The 17,436-nt window shown below is 47.6% G+C and overlaps 1 protein-coding gene across 3 annotated transcripts in view; it reads left to right on the top strand.

Annotated features, from left to right (window-relative positions):
* tox2 (TOX high mobility group box family member 2) overlaps nt 1-17,436 on the top strand; it is a 234,866-nt gene that overhangs the window by 102,761 nt on the left and 114,669 nt on the right. For all 3 annotated transcript variants that reach the window (XM_059981069.1, XM_059981067.1, XM_059981066.1), the window contains exon 2: nt 8,017-8,082. In XM_059981069.1, coding sequence (XP_059837052.1) covers nt 8,017-8,082 — 66 coding nt within the window. The remainder of the gene's footprint in view (nt 1-8,016; nt 8,083-17,436) is intronic.

The raw sequence follows: 17,436 nt of genomic DNA, 5'->3' as shown, positions 1-17,436 counted from the left end.
CAGAACTTCAAGAAATCAATGTTCATGTCATCAGGTTCAAATTAAGTCAAGTCAAGTCACTTTTATTGTCATTTCAACCATAACTGCTGGTACAGTACACAGTCATGGGAGAAAGGGAAGAAAGAGGGGAACCAGATGTAGGGGATGGGCAGGTGAGGTGAAGAAAAGAGGAGAGAGGGAAGCCAGAATCAGGAACAAAAAATGCCTGTCCTTTGTACCTCAGATACAGTAATGCAGAGGGGAGTCTGGATGGACATCCAGTGCAATCTGGGCCCAATTTATTGTCCTGTGAGCAGGTACGGACAATGAAAAACCTTCAGCAACATCACAGGCACAGAGGTAAAGACAACATGTAGAGTGCACACTCTACCAGACTGTGAGGGAAAAACTGCAAAACCAGACATTAATATGCCATCACAGACAAGGCCCTGATTGAGTAAGGAGTGGTCTCTGGTGCTGACATAGGGCTTGGGTTGCAGGCTGCTTCTGAGCTTTTCATCCAGCCATGCATGGTTCGAGGCACTCTTGCAGCATCCAGCCATGCATGGCCCAAGAAACTCATGGAGCATGGATTGAAAACGAGGGAGGGTCAGGATTCAGTGACTATGCCCTGATGATCACAATATACAACAGTGACAGGTTGGGTGGGGGGGGGGGTGGGTTCTGTAATTCTGCCCTGCTGTTCACAATGGACAGTAGTTTGTGAGGAAGCAGAAGTTATTATTTTCAAGGTTGTGCATAACACAAAACTGGGAGAGATTTTGAACTGTTAACATAACGCTGAGGCTAAGTACAATTTGCATTGAAAGTGTAGGCAAATAATTGACAGATACAGTGTAATGTAGGGCAGTGTGAGACCACAGGATCAGAAAAAGCTGCAGAAAGTTGCAAACGCAGACAACTTCATCGTGGGCACTGGCCTCCCCAGCTTCGAGAACATCTTCAAACTGCAATGCCGCAAAACAGCAGCATCCATCATTAAGGACCCCACCACCCAGGACATGCCCTCTTCTCATTGATACCATCAAGGGGGAGGTACAGGAGCCGGAAGACACAATCAATGTTTCAGGAACAGCCTCTACCACTCCATCATCAGATTCCTGAATGAAAAGTGAATCCAAGTATACGACTTCAGGATGTTTTTTTCTATTTTACACTACTTCATTAATTCATTTATATATATATATATATATATATTTCTTATTGCAATTTATATTTACTTTATTGTGTATTGCAATGTACTGCTGCCGCTAAACAACAGATTTCATGATGTACGCCAGTGATAGTAAACCTGATTCTGATTCAGATCCCCTTTGGGAACAGCAGGTGATGGGATAGTGAGTACTGATATACAGGAGTCATGTTGCCCACCAGTCACAGAAAGCAAATACAAGTGTGCAGCAGTAGTAAACACAGATGTTATGCTGGTCTCCTTTGCAGAGGCTTTGAGTATAAACCATCCCTCCTACACTGAGCTCCAAACCAGGAAGACCCTCAATGAACACTCTCCTTCTCCTGCCCAGATAGGGACAACCTGCAGAAAGTCATTGGACAGTACCACTATAATATGAGATAGTTGGGGCTTTGTGTCTGTGTATTTGCAGGTATATGTATGTGTGAGATTGTGGGTGTGTTTCTACATTTGGTGGGTATGTGTGTAACTGTGGGTGTGTGTCTGTGTTTGTAGGTATGTGTCCATGTGTAATGAGGCATGGGATCCAAGGAGACCTTGCTTTGTGGATCCAGAACTGGCTTGCCCACAGAAGGCAAAGGGTGGTTGTAGATGGTTCATATTCTGCATGGAGGTCGGTGACCAGTGGTGTGCCACAGGGGTCTGTTCTGGGACCCCTCCTGTTTGTGATATTTTTAAATGACCTGGATGAAGAAGTAGAAGGATGGGTTAGTAAGTTTGCTGATGATACAAAGGTTGGAGGTGTTGTAATTGTTACAAACCCCGTAACTGGGTATCTTACCAGCAAAGATAGGAGTATCCGTTGAAGTCTGGTGATACTATTTTAACAGTATTTATTAGTAAAAATACACAAAAATAATATCAATGCAAATATACAGATAATATACATCATCAATACAAAACCTGAAAGTGCGGGTATAATAATAATCAATAAGAAATAAGCTCTATCGTTGTCTAGGGGATAATGAATTGTTTGATGGAAATATAAAGTTCAGTTCAGTTCATGCAGGCTGCGATAGTTGTTGGTCGCTGTTGCAATTGTTGGAGAGAGAGAGAGTAACAGCTATTGACTTGCCGACTTTCCTTTTACGATCTTGATCCGTCAAAGCGTTGTTGTTGTGGCCATTCACGTATGACCCCTCCGTCCTTTAGCTAGACCGTTCTTCCGTGGCGGACTCGTCACCCAGGCAAGGGTGGACACACACACAAGCCCCCACCGGTCTCGTAGTGTCTCTCCTGGTGCGTCAGAGGGGTGTTGACCCAGACCTTACTGTTATCCCCACTCACGGGGTCTCAGGTGCCAATCAGGTTGGGATGATGCAACCCCTCAACCAGACCACCCTGAGGGGTTTCAATGAATAGAACAGTACTCAATACACAATCTTTCTCCAAGAGACAATAGCAGTAATCAGTGGTTCCGTTCCACTTTTGTTAGGAGGAGACATTCCACTTTTGTGTATCTCTGCGTTGTCTCTCTCTCATTTCCTGGGTATCAGACCAGAAATAGTAGCGATTTTGCGATTCTCGGGGGGGGGGGGGCGACTTTGCACCCTTCTGCCCATCAGAGTTGCTCCTCATTCGTAACACCCCCATCCTTCTAAGAATTTTCACCCAAAAGGGGAAAATTAACTAATACAGTCTTACAGAATTTCAGAATCTAACACAATACAAAAGAGTTTTCACTACAGAGTAATACAGTTATACATTCAATTTAGCATTTAAGCAGTTAACGATTACATTGTCACTTCCTTTAATATCTTAATGTAGCATCTTCCTGTAGCATCAGACTCCAATTTAATAACCACCTATTTTTATTCCTTTTCTTCAGCGAAAACAAAACTAAAGGGTTGTGATCTTAAGTATATAATACAAAATGTGAACCAATACATGTGTGATTATTCTGTAGTACATTACAAAAGTTTGTGCAAATACTGATCTTTATTTTACTTTTAAACTTAACAGTCAATCTTCCATGGTGTTGTCTTTATTATTTACATGCTTTGTCGAAATCCCTTAAACCAGATCCTGTTATTTAAAGTGGCATTTTTTTCAACCTTCGCCCCTTTTCCACTTAATTCTCACATGGTTAGCTTGCTTACCAGTGTGGAATAAGCTTTTGCATGCTCCTTTCATAGGAGTTATTTTATCAACAATGTTTTCCAAACTTAGCCCATCTTCTGAACTTCCACACAATTCTTTATTTTTAAGCAAGTTGTTAGTTTTATCTTCAGGACCCTTCATCCTAGTAGTTTTCAGGTTAACATCTGCAGGTGATCCCTCTTTGTCCAAACAACATTTCAAATTCTGCCTCTTCACAGCACACCCTTGAATAACATTAGTGAGTGGGGTACCTTTACATTCCAAATCAAACTGTAATTGATTCACAGGCACCTTGTTAACAAGCCATTGTCTCTGTAGCCTGGTTACTGCTTCTGACACCAATCCAGACTTTAAATTTTCTTCATTCAACTTAGGAACTACACTTTTGCCTTCTCCTTCAATAATAATATCCACATCACCACCTTTTATCTCCTCACTAACTTTTAACACACCTTCGAACACAAATAACTGGGAATTCTCACGTCCCACTAGTACCAAGGTTAACTCTTTCTTCACTGAACCAAGTCCATCTGACCCAAAAGGACTGCATTCCTTTTCAACTAAATCAGATACCTCAGACTTTTCCTGAGTTTCATTACTAGGTTCAGTACCATGTGTATCCACATCTTGAACACACTCAGACGGGACATCTGCCTCTTCCAGGCTTTCAATACCTGTCCCCTTTTCAAATTCTAAGTTCCCCTGATCCTCCCAGTTACTCTGGGCAACTCCCATCCAGAGTAAACTCAACCCTGCAGGTTAAAACAACCTCATCTGCTAACCCAGCAGACTCCTTCAAGGTAATGGCATCCTTTTCATCTAGGACTGCCCTTATATCATTATCGGGAACACATTTAAATTCTTCAACTTCTTCAATCAGTTCTGTCAAGCCAGACAGATCATCCGTGTCCAACCCTGGACCTTCTAACTGCCTTATCTGTTTCTCATTTTTACTCCGTGCCTCTATAAATTTCCTCCTGGCTAAGGGTAGGTCTACCTCCTCTCCTTTACTCTCTTTCACCTCCCTATTCTCCGTTTTACCATCCCCTAACCCCTCTTGGTACAGGGTCAGTAAAAACATCTCAGCCAAATCAACACTGGACTCATTTAAACTGTCCTCTTTCTCAGCTGCCTTTCTCGACATGCTGCGAGTGATCGTGCATGCGGGATAGATCTTGGAACCTAGGGGCGGGTCCTTAGCCTTCACAGGCTTGCTCATCAGCTTCCTTGCTGAACACATCTCACCCTCTGCTAAATCGTTACCAAGAAGGACGTCCACACCGTCTCTCGGTAATTCTGACCGTACCCCTATTTCAACTGGTCCAGTTACCAGATCACAATTTATAATGATCCCATGCAAAGGTACAGCTTCTGTCCCTTTTCCTATGCCTCTCAAAACTGCCCCTCCAGTCTCAGGACCAAAATCTGGTACCTTACCGAGAATCAATGACTGCTCAGCTCCAGTATCTCTCCAGCTCCATACTGGAACTGGTGTTTCTCCCTCTTTCACAGACACGGTCCCTTCTGAAATAAATTTCTCACGCCCCTCTCGTATTTTATCTACCTGGGGCTTTCTCGTCGATTTGCTGATCGACACAATACACCCTGTAGGGACTGCTGCGTTCCCTTTTCCTGTCTCCTTCCTCGGAGCAAAGCACTTAGATGCAATATGACCAACCTTTCCACAATTAAAACAGCTCAAGCCAGGAACCCTCCTGCCAGCCTGCCTTTCTTCCTCCTTACTTTTACCACTAGCTCCCGGCTGAATTTCTACCTCAGCCAGCGGGCTTTCTCTACCATTCCCACAGTCTTTCTGGTAACTCTTATTCAAGAAAAACTTTGACTTGTGGGTTAAGGCATATTCATCTGCGAACCTGGCAAATTCTGATATAGACTTATTCGGCTTCTCGTTCAAATACATCCGGATATCATCTGAAACACAACCTTTAAATTCCTCAATCAGAATTAACTCCCTGAAACGCCTAAAATCCTCTTCCACCCTTTCTGCCGCACACCAACAATCCAAGAGCACACCCTTCTCATAGGCAAACTCTGCATACGTCTGATTCCACACTTTCTTTAAATCTCTGAACTTTTGTCTATATGCATCAGGTACCAATTCGTAGGCCCAAAGAAAGGCCTGTTTTACTTCATCGTAATTCTCATACTCCTCCTCCTCCACAGACAAAGCCACATATGCCCGTTGTGCCTTCCCTTTTAACACACTTTGTAACAACGGCATCCACTGATCTCTGGGCCACTTCTGATTCACTGCCACCTTTTCAAACTGCAAGAAATAACCATCAACATCCGTCTCCTCGAACGGAGGTACTAACCTAAACTCCCTACTAACATTAAACCTCTCCTCTCGGTCTGCCCCTTGGACCCTTCTCTCTTGCCTTAACTTCTCCATGTCCAGCTCATACTGCCTCTGTTTCTCCTTCTCCTTTTCATCTGCTTCTAGCTGTTGTAACCTACGTTCATGCTCCCTCTGGTTTTCAGCTCTTTCCTCCTTTTCAGCTGCTTCCAGCTGTTTTAACCTAATTTCATGCTCCTTCTCCTTTTCAGCTGCTTCCAGCTGTTTTAACCTAATTTCATGCTCCCTCTTCGCCTCTAACTCCTTTAGCTGGAGCTCATACTCCCTTTTCTTCAGTTCCAACCTTAATTTTTCCAACTCTAACTGAGCCGTCCCAATAGCTGGTACCTTTTCAGGGATCTGTTCCAATACCTCAGCCGAAAACACATTCTTCTCAATATAATACTGAGTTATGGCCCTCCGCATCTTCCACTTTTTCATTGACAACCTCACCTCTGCAAGATTTAGTCCTTTCGCAATATTTACCAGGTCCGTCTTTGTGGCCTCCTCTAGCGCCTTCAAAATTGGGTTTTGTGTAAATTCGTCTACATCCATTTTAGCTGGTTTCCCATCTGGTTACCCACGCAACTGGATCCAAGTCTGGACTTAAAAGCCCGATTCACTGGCCCTCCAATTTGGTATCAAATCTCAAGACGAGGCCCCAAGTTGTTACGAACCCCGTAACTGGGTATCTAACCAGCAAAGATAGGAGTATCTGTTGGAGTCTGATGATACTATTTTTAACAGTATTTATCAGTAAAAATACACAAAAATAATATCAATGCAAATATACAGATAATATACGTCATCAATACTAAACCTAAAAGTGCGGGTATAATAATAATCAGTAAGAAATAAGCTCTGTCGTTGTCTAGGGGATAATGAATTGTCCGATGGAAATATAAAGTTCAGTTCAGTTCAGTTCATGCAGGCTGCGATAGTTGTTGGTCGCTGTTGCAATTGTTGGAGAGAGAGAGAGTAACAGCTATTGACTTGCCGACTTTCCTTTTACGATCTTGATCCGTCGATGCGTTGTTGTTGTGGCCATTCATGTATGACACCTCCGTCCTTTAGCTAGACCGTTCTTCCGTGGCGGACTCGTCACCCAGGCAAGGGTGGACACACACACAAGCCCCCACCGGTCTCGTAGTGTCTCTCCTGGTGCGTCTGAGGGGTGTTCCCCAGACCCTACTGTTATCCCCACTCACGGGGTCTCAGGTGTCAATCAGGTTGGGATGATGCAACCCCTCAACCCGCCCCTTCTGGTTGCCCCCTGAGGGGTTTCAATGAATAAAACAGCACTCAATACACAATCTTTCTCCAAGAGACAATGGCCACTTTTGTGTATCTCTGTGTTGTCTCTCTCTCTCATTTCCTTGGTATCAGACCCAAAATAGTAGCTATTTTGCAATTTTCTAAAGGGGGGCGACTTTGCACCCTTCTGCCCATCAGAGTTGCTCCTCCTTCGTAACATTATAGTCTGGAGGCGTGTCAGAGGTTGCAGTGGGACATCAATAGGATGCAGAACTGGACTGAGAAGTGGCGTATGGACTTCAACCCAGATAAGTGTGAAGTGGTTCATTTTAGTAGGTCAAATTTGAAGACAGAGTATTGAATTAATGGTAAGACTCTTTGCAGTGTGAAGGATCAGAGGGATCTTGGGATCCATGTTCATAGGACACTCAAAGCTGCTATGCTGGTTGACAGTGTTGTTAAGAAGGTGTATGGTGTGTTGGCCTTTATCAACAGTGGGACTGAGTTCAAGAGCCGCGAGGTAATGTTACAGCTGCATGAGTCTTGGTCAGACCCCACTTGGAGTACTGTGTTCTGTTCTATTCACCTCACTGCAGGAAGAATGTGAATACTATAGAGAGCGTGCAGAGGAGATTTACAAGAATGTTGCCTGATTTGGAGAGTACGCCTTATGAGAATAGAAAATATAGAAAACCTACAGCACAATACTGGCCCCTCGGCCCATAAAGTTGTGCCGAACATGTCTCTACCTTAGAAATTACCCAGGGTTACCCATAGCCCTCTATTTTTCTAAGCTCCATGTGCCTATCCAGGTGTCTCTTCAAAGACTCTATCATATAGGTTGAATGAACTTGGCCTTTTCTCCTTGGAGCAATGGAGGATGAGAGGTGATCTGATAGAGGTGTGTGGCTGAGACCTGGGTCAGGATAGTGCTTACCTGAAGGTGGGTGGTCTACACAGAGCCCCACAGTGTTCAAGGGATGAAGCTACTGTGTGATTAACAAGGACCCAGCTCACACAAGAGCTGCTGGGAGGCTCAGGGGCTTGCAGTCAGAATGTTATGTGCATCGGTTTCATTCTCAGATGCTGTATTCTCTTCTCTCTTCTGTTTCAGTTTGATGGGGACAATATGTACATGAGCCTGACAGACGGCAGCCAGGAATACCTGCCAGCTAATCAGGTGAGTTACGTCTGTGATGAACTTGCTCATTCCTGGAAACACTCCTGAGGAGTGGGAGAAATCAAACCGCAATGTGTCTGGTAGGTAGAGATGCTGGTCCAGATGGAGAGACCATATCCATCTGGTCACCTGGCCTGGAAATCTCTCACTGGTGTAATTTGTAAAACAGCCTCCCCACCCTTACCAAAAGGGCTGCAATGGTTGAAGGAAGTAAAGGTGCTCTATCTACAAAAGGCAAGATCTCCCTATGGCTACCCATTCCCATTCTGTCATGTCAGCCCGTGGTCTCATCCACTGCTGCAATGAAGCTAAACTCAGATTGAAGGCACAGCAATCTTATATTCTGACCAGGTATTCTCCAGACTGATGGCATGAATATCGATTTCTCCACCTTCTGGTAATTTCTCCCCTTCTCACTCCTTCTCCATTCTGGTTTCCCTCTCATCTCTCTTCTCACCTGATCACTTGGTTCCCCTGCTCCTTCCCTTTCTCTCATGGTTCACTGTCCTCTCCAATTAGATTCCTTCTTATTTAGCCCTTTACCTTTTCCACTTATCACCTCCCAGCTTCTTATTTCATCCCACCCTCCCTCCTCCTCACCTGGGTTTACCTATCACTTGCCAGCTTGTACTCCTTCCCCTCCCTCCACCTTCTTATTCTGGCTTCTTCCCCCTTCCTTTCCCTGAAGGGTCAACTGTTCATTCACCTCTATAGATGCTGCCTGAACTGCTGAGTTCCTCCTGCATTTTGTGTTGGAATAAATAAAGAGGCCCTCCCTAGGTTTGAGGTGCCATACTGTTGTAGACCCAGTGTATGCACTTTCTCCGTAGCTGCAACACTATATCCTGCACTCTGTTTTCTCCTTACTCAATATATTTTATGGAGTGATCTGTCTGGAAGGCACACTGACTCCGGCATCCCAGTACAATTGACAATAATAGATCAAAACCAATAAGCATACATTAGACTACTTGTACAAGTAAATCTGAAACTACCAGCATGCTACAGTCATGTTGGCATGTCTGTTCTGTTCCTGATTCCATAGTTAAAACAAAGCATTGCCTTGCAGAGAGTGCAGGAACTGGGGTAGTAATCACCTCTCCCTGAACAAGCCTCATGCCCTATTCAAATCCTTCTCCGCAACCCTGCCCACTGTGACATGTGCTGAGCACATTGGACAACAGAGACACCAGTTCTTGCAGAATGCTTCCTATAGAATGTCCTTCTGTAACTCCATGGACACCATGAGTGTCTCAGTCCATAAAACCTAGAACAGCATCCCCCACAGTCAGAATCAGAATCAGAAATATTGCTGGCATACTGTAGCGGTGTGCTACATGCAGCACTAAAATTACGACACGGCGTCGGTAACTGCAGTCGAAGGAAAAAACTTTATTCGAAAAACTCAGCCTCACTTTTAAGCCTCCCTCAACCTGCCCCCCGTGGCGCAGAGGCTCCAAAGCTCTGTGCTCGCAAACCCCTGTAGGCTATCTAATTGTGAGCCGGTTCGGATGTGCCAGGAAATGGGTCGCCACATAACCCCCCCCCCCCAGAACCGGTGATACACCCCCCAATGTCCACAGTCTGGGCCAGAACCTGCTTGGGAGGTCGGCCTCTGCGCCGAGGTGCTGGAAACTCGGCCGGTTGTGCCAGGTGCACATGGGCCGGTTTGAGGTGGTCCACCGTGAAAACCTCCTCTTCCCCCCAACGTCCAGCACGAACGTGGTCCCGTTGTTCCGGAGCACCATAAACGGCCCCTCGTATGGCCGCTGCAGCGGTGGCCGATGCCCGCCCCTTCGTACAAACACAAACTTACAGTTCTGCAGGTCTTTGGGTACGCAGGTCGGGTTCCGCCCGTGCTGTGAAGTGGGTATGGGGGCCAGGTTACCGAGCTTCTCACGTAGTCTGCCCAGGACTGCTGCGGGATCTTCCTCTTGCCCCCGTGGGGCTGGTAGGAACTCCCCGGGGACGACAAGGGGCGCGCCGTATACCAACTTGGCCGACGAGGCGTGCAGGTCGTCCTTGGGCGCTGTGCAGATGCCGAGTAGGACCCAGGGAAGCTCGTCCGCCCAGTTGGCTCCTCGCAGGCGGGCCATGAGGGCCGACTTCAGGTGACGGTGGAAATGCTCCACTAGCCCGTTCGACTATGGGTGGTAGGCAGTTGTGTGGTGCAGCTGAGTCCCCAAAAGGCTGGCCATAGCTGACCACAGGCTGGAGGTGAACTGGGCGCCTCTGTCGGAGGTAATGTGGGCTGGTACACCAAAGCGAGATATCCAGGTGGCGATCAGGGCTCGGGCGCAAGATTCGGAGGTGGTGTCGGTGAGCGGGACCGCCTCTGGCCATCTTGTGAACCGGTCCACGAAAGTCAGGAGGTGCCGTGCTTCACGCGACACTGGCAGGGGGCCCACGATATCCACATGAATGTGGTCGAAATGCCGGTGGGCGGGATGGAACTGCTGCAGTGGGGCTTTGGTGTGCCGCTGCACCTTGGCCGTCTGGCAGTGCATGCACGTTTTGGCCCATTCACTGACCTGTTTGCGGAGTCCATGCCAAACGAACCTGCTGGAAACCTTCTAGGACCGACCTTCTAGGAAGTACCTGAAATGCCGGATTGCCAGGTAGAGAGCCAACAGTTCCCGGTCGAAAGCACTTTACTTGAGCTCGGGTGGCCGCAGGTGTTTGCTGAAAAACGCCAGGGGTTGCCAGCGACCTGTGATGAGTTGCTCCAGCACCCCACCGACTGCCGTGTTTGATGCGTCCACTGTGAGGGTGGTAGGGGCGTCCATTCTGGGATGTACTAGCATTGCGGCGTTCGCCAAAGCTTCCTTCGTTTGAACGAAAGTGGCGGCGGACTCCTCGTCCCAGGTAATGTCCTTGCTCGGACCCGACATCAGGGCGAACAGGGGGCGCATGATCCGGGCAGCTGAAGGGAGGAAGCGGTGGTAGAAATTGACCATACCTACGAATTCCTGAAGGCCTTTGATCATGGTGGGTCGGGGGAAGTGGCGGACCGCATCTACCTTAGCGGGCAGAGGGGTTGCCCCGTCTTTAGTAATCCTGTGGCCCAGGAAGTCAATGGTATCGAGTCCGAACTGGCATTTGGCGGGGTTGATTGTAAGACTGTACTCACTCAGTCGGGCGCAGAGTTGACGGAGGTGGGACAGATGCTCCTGACGACTGCTGCTGGCTATGAGGATGTCATCCAAATAGATGAACGCGAAGTCCAGGTCCCGTCCCACCGCGTCCATTAACCGCTGGAACGGCTGTGCGGCATTCTTCAGTCCGAACGGCATGCGGAGGTACTCGAAAAGGCCAAACGGGGTGATGAGAGCCGTTTTGGGGACGTCGTCAGGATGCATTGGGATTTGATGGTACCCTCGGACGAGGTCTACCTTGGAGAAGATCCGTGCGCCGTGCAGGTTTGCTGCAAAGTCCTGAATGTGCGGCACAGGGTAGCAGTCCGGTGTGGTAGCCTCGTTCAGCCTGCGGTAGTCGCCGCACGGTCTCCAGCCTCCCGTCGCTTTGGGCACCATGTGCAGGGAGGAGGCCCATGGGCTGTCGGACCGCCGGATGATCCCCAATTCTTCCATCCTCTGGAACTCCTCCTTCGCCAGTCGGAGCTTGTCCGGGGGAAGCCGCCGAGCGCGGGCGTGGAGGGGTGGTCCCTGGGTCGGAATGTGGTGCTGTACGCCGTGTCGGGGCATGGCCACTGTGAACTGCGGTGCCAGAACCGATGGGAAATCCGCCAGGACCCTGGTGAAGTCGTTGTCGGACAGCGTGATGGAGCCGAGGTGAGGGGCTGGCAACTGGGCTGCACCCAGGGAGAACGTCTGAAAGGTCTCGGCTTGTACCAGTCTCTCCCTGGGCAGGTCGACCAGTAGGCTGTGAGCTCGCAAAAAATCCGCACCCAGAAGCGGTTGGGCTACGGCAGCCAGTGTGAAGTCCCACGTGAACTGGCTGGAGCCGAACTGTAGCTGCACCTGACGGGTGCCATAGGTCCTTACTGTGCTGCCAATCACGGCCCTTAGGGGGGACCCGGTGCCCTGCTGCGGGTGTCGTAACTCGTCGGAGGTAAAATGCTGATCTCGGCACCAGTATCAACCAAAAACCGGCGTCCCGACCTTCTATCCCACACCTACAGGAGGCTATCCCGATGGCCAGCCGCCGTAGCCACCAGCGGGAACTTGCAGGGCGGGCGACAACAGCGGACTTCTGCGCCCCACCGCTGGTGGTAGAAGCACCAGTGTTCATTGGGCCGGGGGTTGGCGGGCTCTGCGGCCGGGCCTGGACTGGTTTGCTGCCGGGAGCGTGGCTGGGAGATCTGTGCGATGGACGCCCCGCTCACCTTTTTGGCGTTCCACAGCAAGTCCGCCCGGGCTGCCACCTTCCGGGGGTCTCTGAAATCCGCGTCAGACAGCAGCAGGCGTATGTCCTCGGGCAGCTGCTCCAGGAATGCCTGCTCAAACATGAGGCAGAGTGTGTGTCCGTCGGCTAGAGACAACATCTCATTCATTAAAGCCGATGGAGGTCTGTCGCCCAAGCCATCCAGGTGCAGTAAACGGGCAGCCCGCTCGCGCCGTGAGAGTCTGAAAGTCCTGAGGAGCAGGGCTTTGAATTCCGTGTACTTGCAGTCTGCCGGGGGCGACTGTACGAACTCTGCGACCTGGGCTGCTGTGTCCTGGTCGAGGGAGCTCACCACGTAGTAGTAGCGGGTGTCTTCTGAGATGATCTGGCAAACGTGGAATTGGGCTTCGGCTTGCTGGAACCATAGGTTCAGTCGCTGTGTCCAGAAACCCAGCAGTTTCAACGAAACCGCATGAACAGAGGCGGCGTCGGTCATTTCTGGTCCAAAAATCGTTTGGACCGTCGGGGTCACCAATTGTAGCGGTGTGCTACACGCAGCGCTTAAATTATGACACGGCGTCGGTAACTGCAGTCGAAGGAAAAAACTTTATTCGAAAAACTCAGCCTCACTTTTAAGCCTCCCTCAACCTGCCCCCCGTGGCGCAGAGGCTCCAAAGCTCTGTGCTCGCAAACCCCTGTAGGCTATCTAATTGTGAGCCGGTTCGGATGTGCCAGGAAATGGGTCGCCACAATATTGTGAATTATGCTGTTTTGTGGCAACAGTACACTGCAAGACATGAAAATATATTATAAATCACAAAAAAACAAATAAATTGTTCAACAAATGGAATAATGGAGTAGTGTTCATGGGTTCATGGACCATTAAGAAATCTGATGGTGGAGGGGAAGAAGCTGTTCTTGAATCATTGAGTGTGGGTCTTCAGGTTCCTGTATCTCCTCCCTGAAGGTAGTAATGAGAAGAGGGCATGTCCCAGATGGTGAAGGTCCTTAGTGATGGATGATGCCTTCTTGAGACATCACTTCTTGAAGATGGCCTTTATGGAGAAGCGTGTCTGTAATGGAACTACAACCCTGTGGAGCCTCTATACCAGACCGTGATGCATCCAATCATAATGCTCTCCATAGTACATCTGTATAATTTTGCTAGAGCCCTTGGTGACTTACCATATCTCCTCAAACTCCTACTGAGATTAACTCGCTGGTGTGCCCTCTTTATAATTGTATCGGTGTGTTAGGGCCCAGGACAGATCATCTGGGATGTTGAAGCCCAGGAACTTTAACTGCTCACCCTTTCCGCCGCTGACCCCCTCGATGAGGACTGGAGCATATTCTCCCAAGTTCCCCTTCCTGAAGTCCACAATCAATTCCTTGGTCTTACTGATTTTGAAAGCAAGATTGCTGTTGCAACACTACTCGACCAGCTATTCTATCTCGTTCCTGTATGCCTCCTCGTCACCATCTGAAATTCTGCCAACAATAAGTGAAGTTATTGTTAAATTTATAAGTGGTATGTGAGCTGTGGCTAGCCCCATAGTCATGGGCATAGAGAGAGTAGAGCAGTTAGCCAAGAACACACCCTTGAGGTGCACCTGTGTTGATAGTAAGTAAGGAGAAGATGTTATTTCCAATCCACACGGATTGTAGTCTCCCAATGAGGAAGTCAAGGATCCAGCTGCAGATGCCCAGGTTTTGAAGTTTTGATTAGTAATTGTGATGAAGGTTTGAACACGGAGCTGTAATCAGTAAGCAGTAGCCTGATGTATGACTTGTGGATGTCTAGGTGTTTTGTAGAAGAGTGGAAGTGGAGAGCCTGTGAGATTATGTCTGCTGTTAACCTGTTGCGTCAGTGAGTGAAATACAGCATATTGTGACTATGTTGGCCCCTTTGAGAGAACTCTTGGATTAGTTCCACTCCCCTGCACTCTGACAATGACTGTCACTTTCAATGATTTATTTGTCTTCTTTTACAAACTTCCCAGACTTCAGTCCCCACACTGTCATTTGTGGAGGTCATGTGGACTATACCTACACCTCTTCATATTCCCCTCAGATTCACCAAGTATTTCCCCTTCTGTTCCCTCCCCACTCCAATGTTTCTCCTCTTCTCCCTCCCCCCCTCCAATGGTCCTCACCTTCACTCCTCCCTCACTGGTTCTCCTCTTTCCCCCTCTTTGGTCCCTCTCCCGTGGATATGCCTCCACAGCCTTGGCATTACGATCGAATTTCTGCTCATTAATGCCATTGCAGTGAAGAACATCCTGCTGAGCCTCTCCCGGAGGGGCAGGGCGGGGAGGTGATGTCCATCCCAGCCCCTTCACACATCAAAACTCATTGTCCACTGTTAAAACATCTTGCTTTCTGATTACTAAGTTCAACGAGAGGGCCATTGTCTGCAAACAGAGTCGGTCTCCATACATTTGGTGATGAAACGAAGTCAAAATTTCGCTTTCCACCAACTCAAGCAGCTTGGAGTTAAATCTGGCTGATATCATTATTCAACAATCACGTTTTTGCGACCATTTGACCTCTGAAGTGATTGAGTCGTGTAATGAAATATGACATTGGGAAATAAAAAGGACTCATGACTATATTAGAAGTGACATCTGATCAAATTAGACTGAACTTTTAACCCTCTCGAAAACGTACAGGAGGTGAGCACTGAGTCGGTGCACAATTTAACAGGGTTGCCATGACGACATTGTCAACCCATGCATCTTACCCCAAATCCATCCCAACTGATCAAACTAAAATGAGCTTCCATCTGTGACTTTTATCAGTGCTGAGTTTAATTACCGTGTAATTGCCAAATTTATGTTCCTTTCTCCCGAGCCCAAGTTTCCATCGCTGTTCGAAACCAGGAAATGATTGCCCCCTTTGGTTTAACGTCTGCAGAGAGAAAGCTTCCGGAATCAATTACTGGGCACATGGACAGAGCTGAGGCTGTTTTTGGAGAGTTGTGCGGGTTTACAGAGGCTAAGCTCATGCCAGGGAGTATCTGGACATTAATTACCCATAGGCTGGCAGTGTGATGAGGAGGCAGGGTTAAGGGCAGGATACTGAAGGAATGTTGGGGAGACCCTGCCTCATATGGAGGGTTTTAGATCATGCACTCAACCCATAGAGAGCTACTGAGTTAAAATGCTCAAGATTTGTATTTTTAGAAGTTACAAGAGTTAAGCAGTGAGGAAATATGCTTTTTGGCCCATCATGTTCTCAATGACCAGAAGGCATCTCTCTGTATTTATCCCCTCTGCCAAGATCATTAGTAATGATCTTTCAAGAATCAATTGATTCTGGAATGATTTCAGAGGACTGGAAAAATTCAAATGTCACTCCTCTCTTTAAAGAGGGAGGGAGGCAGAAGAGAAGAAATTATAGGCTAGTTAGCTTGACTTCAACAAATGGGAAGATGTTAGAGTCCATTATTAAGGATGAGGTTTCAGGGTACTAAAGTAAGTCAAAGTCAGCATGGTATCCTTAACAAATCCTGACAAATCTATTGAAATCCTTTGAGGAAATATCAAGCAGAATAGACAACATTGAAAGTAAGTTTATTATCAAACTATATACATGTCATGATATACAAAGCTGAGATTCATTTTCTTATGCACATACTCAGTAAATCCATAATAGAATTACAACTATAATGGAATCCATGAAAGACCGCACAAACCTGGGCATTCAACCAGTGTGCAAAAGACACCAAACTGTGCAAATAAACAATAAATATTGAGAACCTGAGATGACGTGTCCTTGAAAGTGAACCCATGGGATGCGGGAACATTTTAATGAGGGGCAGATGAAGTTACCATCTCTAGTTCAAGAGCCTGATGGTTGACAGGTAATAAATGTTCCTGAACCTGACAGTGTAAGTCCTGAGTCTCCTGTACCTTCTTTCTGATGACAGCAGCAAGAAGAGAGCATGGCTTGGATGGTCAGTGTCCCTGATGATACATGCTGCTTTCCTGGGTCAATACTCCATGTAGATAGAAAACCTACAGCACAACACAGGCCCTTCGGCCCACAAAGTTATGCCAAACATGTCCTTACCTTAGGAATTACCTGGGGTTACCATAGCCCTCTATTTTTCTAAGATCCATGTACCTATCCAGGAGTCTCTCAAAAGACCCCATCATATTCACCTCCACCACCGTTGCCAGAAGCCCATTCCATGCACTCACCACTCCCTGCGTAAAAAACTTACCCCTGATAGCTTCTCTGTACCTACTTCCAAGCACCTTAAAACTGTTTCCTCTCGTGCCAGCAATTTCAGCCCTGGGAAAAGGCCTCTGACTATCCACACGATCAAAGCCTCTCATCATCTTATATACCTCTAACAGGTTACCTCTTATCCTCTGTCGCTCCAAGGAAAGAAGGCCGTTCACTCAACCTATTCTCATAAGGCATGCTCCCCAATCCAGGCAACATCCTTGTAAATCTCCTCTGCACCCTTTCTATGGTTTCCACATCCATCATGTAGTGAGGCGACCAGAACTGAGCACAGTATTCCAAGTGGGGTCTGGGCAGGGTCCTATATAGCTGCAATATTACCTCTTGGCTCCTAAATTCAATTCCACGACTGATGAAGGCGAATACACCGTATGCGTTCTAAACCACAGAGTCAACCTGTGCAGCAACTTTGAGTGTCCTATGGACTCGGACCCCAAGATCCCTCTGATCCTCCACACTGCCAAGAGTCTTACCATTAATACTATATTCTGTCATCATATTTGACCTACCAAAATGATCCACTTCACACTTATCTGGGTTGAACTCCACCTGCCACTTCTCAGCCCAGTTCTGCATCCTATTAATGTCCCACTGTTTCCTCTGACAGCCCTCCACACTATCCACAACACCTCCAACCTTTGTGTCATCAGCAGATTTACTAACCCATCCCTCCACTTCCGCATCCAGGTCATTTATAAAAATCACAAAGAGTAAGGGTCCCAGAACAGATCCCTGAGGCACACCACTCGTCACAGACCT

Source organism: Hypanus sabinus, chromosome 9 (assembly GCF_030144855.1).
Source record: "Hypanus sabinus isolate sHypSab1 chromosome 9, sHypSab1.hap1, whole genome shotgun sequence".
NCBI lineage: Eukaryota > Metazoa > Chordata > Chondrichthyes > Myliobatiformes > Dasyatidae > Hypanus > Hypanus sabinus.
The sequence above is the reverse complement of the archived record's forward strand: the minus strand, read 5'-3'. Positions and strand labels throughout refer to the sequence as shown.